This window comes from Salminus brasiliensis, chromosome 4 (assembly GCF_030463535.1).
Source record: "Salminus brasiliensis chromosome 4, fSalBra1.hap2, whole genome shotgun sequence".
NCBI lineage: Eukaryota > Metazoa > Chordata > Actinopteri > Characiformes > Bryconidae > Salminus > Salminus brasiliensis.
Window position 1 is genome coordinate 3,128,820 of NC_132881.1, and position 7,388 is coordinate 3,136,207.

Sequence of the window (7,388 nt, forward strand, 5' to 3'; positions counted from 1 at the left end):
TGGCCAGAGAGTGGAAGCACAATGTAGGGGTTTCTAATAAAGTGGCCAGTGAGTGAAAGCACAAGGTAGGTGTTTCTAATAATGTGGCCAGAGAGCGGAATTACAATGTAAAGTTTTTAAATAAAGTATAAAAAAAATTCAGATAAATACAATTTAGCGTCATAATATATTAATATATATAAATAAATATAAAACAGTTTATAAAAGCATGCGAGACTATCGCGCCCTCGTATCCGGCGCCACGTCACTACATGCCCGGATGTTGACAGCGCTGCTGAGAGCCAGCTGTAGCACAAAAACAACAACAACAGAGAGCGACCGCAGGACATGTCGAGCTTTTAGCGGCAGATTAAGCGACTAAAGTCATCCAGAACCGCCGGTAAACCGACAGATACCAGGTTATAACGGGGGTTATTTCGACGCGAGCGCAGGAAGGTAAGACTTGGTTGGTTTTCGTGGTGAAAAACGGCAAAAGAAAAGAAAAGGTTCAGCTCGCAACAGCCTGAAGAAGCGGTGCCCTTTATTTAACTCGGGTTTAACTCGGGTTTGACTCGGGTTTGACTTTTCTTCGGTCGGTGTTGTCGTTTTAGACGTGGCAGTATCAGCTCTGAAGGGGGGCTAGAGGGGAGGGGGAGGGGGGGGGGGGGGGTGAGGGGAGGGGGGGGTGTAGCCGTGTACCCTTAACCCAGAGTCAAGCCTGGGGAGCTGGACACCATGGTCCATGGAGGCAGGGCTCAACTTCGGGCTTAAGTGATCTAGCCCTGACTAACTGCAGCTCAACCAGCCAGGACAGTAGTAGTGCCTGACTGGGCTCTTCATAGTATTAACTAACTAGTGAAAATAAGGAATTTTGATTTAGCCTCCTTTGTGACCGGCTTAGGTTTAGGCTTAAATTATCAGGCTAAATTGAGAAGTCCTGCTCTGTGAAACCTCCCCACCAGGATTTCTCATTAATCCAGATAACCTAAACCCAATCTTAATGTCCCTCATCTGATCTTTTACGACTGGCTTGACTTGGTTTGGATTATCCGGCTAAACTGAGGATTTCTTATTTTGCCAGAAAACCTAAGACCAGTCTTAATGTATGTCAGCTATTTTGATACTGGCTTAAGTTTAAGCTTAAATGATCAGGTTAAACTGAGAAGTCCTGGTTTGTAAAAAAAAATAATAAAAAAAAATAAATATATATATATATTTATATATCCCCACCAGGATTTCTCCTTTAGCCAGATGTCTTAAGCTCATGTCATGCTTTGTGAAGTATCCCCACCTGGATATCTTATTTAGCCAGATAACCCAAACCCAATCTTAATATCCCTCAGCTTTTTTGCGACTGGTTTGACTTTAGGCTTGGATTATCATGCTATCAGAATTTCTAATTTAGCCAGATATCTAATCCTAATGTGTGTCAGCTATTTTGATACTGGCTTAAGTTTAAGATTAAATTATTAAACTAAATTCAGAAGTCCTGGTTTGAGGATTATTCCCACCAGGATTTCTGATTTAGCCAGATAACATAAGCCCAATCTTAATGTCTGTCAGCTATTTCGATACTGGCTTAAGTTTAAATTTAAATGATCAGGCTAAACTGAAAAGCCCTGCTTTGTAAAAGAAAATCCCCACCAGGATTTCTGATTTAGCCAGATGTCTTAAACCCAATCTTACCCCTTAGCTTTTTTTTTTTTTGCAACTGGCTTGACTTTAGGCTTGGATTATCAGGCTGAACTAAAGATTTCTAATTTAGCCAGATATCTTAAGACCACTCTGTTGCGACCGGGTTGACTTGGCTTAAATGATCAGGCTAAACTGAGAAGCCCTGTTTTGTGAATATCCTCCAGGGTACAATCCACAAGAACCAAGTTTCAGGTACATGCGCAAATAACATGAAGAGACGGCTAGGGTAGATATCTGCTTGATTTATTGACCTCCTGGAATGGAAGTTCTGCCCTCGCTTTGACCCGTGAATAGATGCACAGTAACAGTATGGTATATGCAAGGCCTTGTGTTACCCAGTCAGCGCATGGGCATCGTTACAAATGTGCCATGTCACGTTTGCAGATCCACGGGAACCCAGGAGCGCGCCATGGGCCGAATCTTTCTGGACCACATTGGGGGCACACGGCTTTTCTCCTGCGCCAACTGCGACACCATCCTGACCAACCGCTCCGAGCTCATCTCAACTCGCTTCACTGGAGCCACGGGCAGGGCCTTCCTGTTCAACAAGGCATGTATCTGCCCCTGTAACTACACACACACACACACATGCATACACATACACAACCACAACCAGTATACAAACATTTAGCTCAGACCAAGCCATAGAGTGTCCTCTTGTGTGTCCGTCCTCTCTTTTGTTTACTGCTTGGACAAAACTCTGCTGCTGAAGCACAAACAATATTTACTGTATAGACGGGGCCGCAAAAATAACACTGACCGCCAACAGTCTAAAACACTGTAGGCTTGTAAACTGTGAGCATGAGGAGTTCTTGTAGGATGAGGCTATTTAAGAGGGTTCGGAGCACTGTTTACATGAAATGAATGCTAAAACAAACAGTGGGGTGGGGAATAACGGTATGCTCTGAACTCTGGCCGTTCTGTACATTAGTCTGGATAGATAATGAGAAAAACTGGCAAGATTCCCAATGCTGTAGTCAGAGAATTACAGAGGTGATCTGAATAAAGGGTCAGTAAAACACTAGTAGGTTCAATAAAACGATATGTCAAAAGTTTGTGGACATCACTTCTTATACTAGGTTTTCAAATGAGAGTCCTCTACTTGATGCAGTTGCAGTTCGTATCGATGATGCCACAGCCACATTCGTGGCTGAGGGTACCCAGAGAAGGTGGGTAGGGGCTGCTCAGTGCCAACCAGTGTGGGCGTCTGAAATGGCAAGGATGTTGGGTTCGTGTGACTTTGTGTAATGAAGTTCTAGCTAGTGGTGGGAATTGGAAACAACTTAATTGGGAAGGGAATGCAGGATCGTCAACCATTGGTTCCCTTCTGTTGTTCTCAGAAATGTGTGTGTGTGTGTGTGTGTGTGTGTGGTCGTGTTCTTTTTTACTCCAAGGTGGTGAACCTGCAGTACAGTGAGGTGCAGGACCGCGTGATGCTGACGGGACGACACATGGTGCGCGACGTCAGCTGCAAGAACTGCAACAGCAAGCTGGGCTGGATCTATGAGTTCGCCACCGAGGACAGCCAGCGCTACAAGGAGGGACGTGTCATCCTGGAGAGGGCGCTGGTGAGGGAGAGCGAGGGCTTCGAAGAGCACATCCCTTCGGATGCTTCTTGAAGGCGGGCTCTCAAGCCTTTCCCGGGTAGACCTCCTTCACTACCTGCTCTTCGCTGCGGTGTACCGAGGCTTTGTGGTCATGTTTCATACTGTATCTATGCCCAGGTAACCTTCAGTGTACGTGTGTGTATGTGTGTGTGTGCGCACGCCGGGCTGCATCTTTGCCCACTCGTACCTTTCTACGCCAGCAACATCAGAGCTTAAGAGTATGCGTTACGAGCACACGGAACAAAACGAGCACCCCAAGCCCAACCTTTCGGCATCGGGCTTCTTGATATATCGTAGTGGTCCGATGCTGTACTGCACGTGTTCCTTCAGAGCTTCAGAGTACAAGTACTGCACCTCTCAGACCCTCATATCTCCTCAGTGGTGTTTTAAGGTGTTGTGTTCCACGTCACTTGGCTGTATCTGTGTTTCTTCTGCAGTGGTGCTCGTTTCATTGAGGTCTGGAGACACCAGGCTGGACTGAGCATGTTCCTGAGTGGTTCTTTTTGACCTGGAGGCCCAAAAGTGAATGTAATCTCACTGCTCATGGTCTGTCATGGGGTGGGGGAATAAAAATAAACAAATAAAATCCCCCCAGAAAACCATAACACCGCACCACCAACTAGATTTACAAAGGATGGGCTTAGACTGTAGACCCCTGCAGAAAAGGAGGGGCTGCTCCTGGCTGGAAAGCCCTAAAAACACTGCAGATTAGCACACGTATACATCTGGGGAATTCCACTCCTGGTTCTGGAGATCCACCACCTTGAGGAGGGTATTCAGATGACGCCTGAATGTCTTCCCAACCTGGGTCAGGTGTGCTACGCTTAAAAATACAAGTGCTTCAAATGGTTCCTCGGGCGATGCCATAGAAGAGAGTGTGAGGACCTTTTACAGGTCCAAAAAAAACGTTCTTCGCAATCACACATGGAAGCCGAACATGGTTCTTCTGAGGCATTGCTCCAGGAAACACCTATATTTTTGAGAGAATGTGGCTTAGGGTGGGAGCTCAGCTCTGCAGGGTGGGTGATGATCAGGACCAGGACTGGCCTTATAGTGTTGGTAAATCAGTATACAATTGGAAGCCAGCATTAGATATTCTCTGAGGTGACAATACACGGTTCAGTGTACGGTACCAGTCGAAAGTTTGGATACACCTGGTTAAATGGGTGCTGATTGTCGTTGTCATCATCATCATCATCTGATAGCATTTGATCCAAAGGCTAGGGTGACCACTAGGGGGACACTGGGGACACATTTGGGTATCACCGTAGTTAGGATGTCGTGGCTGAGGGGTTTCAAGCGGTGAATCTGCCGCAACAGTGAGCTGGACTGGATCTACGGGTTCGGGTTCGGTGCTACAAGGAGGGACGTGTCATCCTGGAGAGGGCGCTGGTGAAAGTGAGCACGTCCCGTCAGATGCTTCTTGAAGGCGGGCTCTCGAGTCTTTCGTGGGTAGACCTCGGGAAAGACTCGAAGACACTGGGGACACTCTGGTAGCCACTGAAGCTTGGATGTCGTGGCTGAGGGGTTTCCAAGTAGGTCTTAAGTTGTAGGACCGTTGGTAGTGTGTGTATGGGTGGAAACCCCTCTCTAACCTACATAGATGCACACACACTAAAACCAGTAAATAGCCTTAATAGCCTATATGACCAAATCACCCCCTTTCAGCTTAGCCTACAACCCCCCCCTATTAGCCACGACATCCTAACTGGTCATTCCTCTGACCCTATGGCCATCCTAGCATCGGGATCACATGCTTTTAAGAAGACGATGTTCAACTAGGTGTGTCCAAGCTTTTGACTGCTACCACAAACGTTAAAGGGGAGTTCCACCAACTTTCCAAAACACTTTCTGTACGTGTAAATCAGGGTCCACAACGCCGATTAGAGGGGTTTGACCTGATATGGGTCATTACAGAGAAACGTACAAACGTTTATGTTTTTATTACAGTGGTGGTGAATGGAACCATATGACCAATACAACAAATACATATAGATGAAGACATTGATGAGAGTTAGTGGCAAATCCATCAAGGGGTCTTTTTGGGGGACTATATTTTGCGGCCCAACACCCTGCATGTATCCCTCCACCATTAACAAATTTAAAAATTAGTTTTAGGCCGGAACTATTATAGCACAATATCTCAGACAATTACTGAATTGGCAAGTTTCTCTAGAACCCAGCGTTTCACACCAAACCCACTCTTAATTACTTGGTTATTATTATTATTATTATTATTACACATAATATAAAGAGTCTGGGTGTTCCCTTTTCAGGGAAATGGAAAATGCTGCGAAATCGGCCTCATCTGCTGTAACCGAGGCTACTAAACAAATGCGGCAGTGCAGCAGACGGAGATTAGCCCGAAAAACGGCTGAAGTGACTTGCATCGAAGGTCACAGTCCAGAGTTTGTCCCTTTGTCTCCGCAGTGGACTTCACTGCGTCATTATATGATTTATTATTATGGTTGTTCTAAACATTAGCGGTTAACTTCATTAGTGCTATCTCAGCTTAGTTGCATAAGACTTATTAGGATGTTGTGACCGTGGCTCTTTAGTAAGATTATTAGCTTTAATGATGTTGTTCAGTTCTTTTTTTTGATTATTAGTTGACAAGGGGACGAGGAGACAGATGCTAACTGTTTAGCTGTTTCCATCAGCTGTTTCTGGATGTTTGTGGTTATTTTTGAATAAACAGACTGTCCTTTAAAACGCACACTGTGATCACATGCGGCTGTTTATTTATTTATTTTATTTATTTGGTTGCAATGGCGATAACCTCATGGGTAATCAAGGGCTAAGTTATTAATAATTCTAGTTGATAACAGGAGATAACGATAGACTAGCTGATCACTGATCAGTCTACTAGTTGATAAAATCCAATCCAGTTTTAGCTTTATCGACAACCTGAAGTTTGGCGGCGCTACGTTATGTAATATTCTATAGGCAGCCGCACATTCCTCAGCCCTGTTGGACACAATTTTTTGTGTTTTGGTCCAACACTCTGGTCTCTGACTACAGTTCCCAGCATGCATTGCGTCATTAACTGAGCGATAATACCAGTAGTTAGCTGGTAACAGTGGGGCAACAGTGGCTCAGCAGTTTAGAGCTCTGGGCTGTTGATGGTAGGGTTGATACTTGTCAGGCTTGGCAAGCTGCTACTGTTGGGTCCTGGAACAAGGACCCTTCACCTGCCCGGGTGCCCGCTGCTTCAGGCAAGTGTGCTCTCAGTCAGTCTTAGTCGCATGTGCCAAATTTCATCGGCGTCCAACACATATGGTGTATATGGTCGTCTCGTCTTGGTGTACAATGAGGGCACTTAATTAACAGGCCTTAAACAGCCTTGGGGCCGCTGGTGGGCTCAGGTTTGTACGGAAGTCCCTGTAGTTACTCAGTTATACACATTAGGGGTTAAGCTAGGGGTTTGAGCAATATTAAACAATATTAATTAAAAACAATAATTAAGAACTGTAATGCAATCAGGGAACGTTTAAAACATTATTTACCCACTGAGCACCACCCTGACCAGTATATGCGTTAGATCAGTACTGAAGAAATCTACTAATTGTGTGAAAAGGTTTATTTATTTATTTATTATTTTATTAAAAACAGTATAAAAACTGTACAAATACATTATAAAAGACCATAAAAAAGTCATTTTACACCAGAAGCAAACAGAAGACAAATATGAACTCTTACCATAACGGTACCTCTCCATCTTTGTCCACTAGATGGCCACAAAACTAAACCTTGCCTCAACTGTCCAGGAAGACTTTGACCTCATAGCTGAGGCTTTTGAGGGTTCAAGCTTTGTCCTGGATTCAAACCAGGGGTGGATTTTCCATTTAAATCCTTTTGTATGCAGGACCAGACTGCAACACAAACATACACACACACACACACACACAGCATAAGCATATACGTATGTAAAGGAAGACATTTGCATCAAATGTACAGACTGTCAAAAGTAATCAGACAGCAAAGCATCCCAAATGTGCTGTTTCCGGTTTTACACTGGAGCTGTGACGCTAGTGTAGTTACTGAGAACCCACCTAGTCCACATTTCTCCTTCTCGGAGTGGGCTTCTGCATGTGTTGTTACTGGGAC

The 7,388-nt window shown here is 44.8% G+C and overlaps 1 protein-coding gene across 1 annotated transcript; it reads left to right on the forward strand.

The window, feature by feature from the left end:
- The first annotated feature begins 248 nt into the window (after positions 1-248).
- Positions 249-5,997, forward strand: LOC140554402 (protein yippee-like 5). The gene is made up of 3 exons (XM_072677353.1): positions 249-435; positions 2,059-2,224; positions 3,069-5,997. The coding sequence occupies exons 2-3, from the start codon at positions 2,084-2,086 to the stop codon at positions 3,291-3,293; spliced, it is 366 nt and encodes a 121-aa protein (XP_072533454.1). The 5' UTR covers positions 249-435; positions 2,059-2,083; the 3' UTR covers positions 3,294-5,997.
- Positions 5,998-7,388: the final 1,391 nt, after the last annotated feature.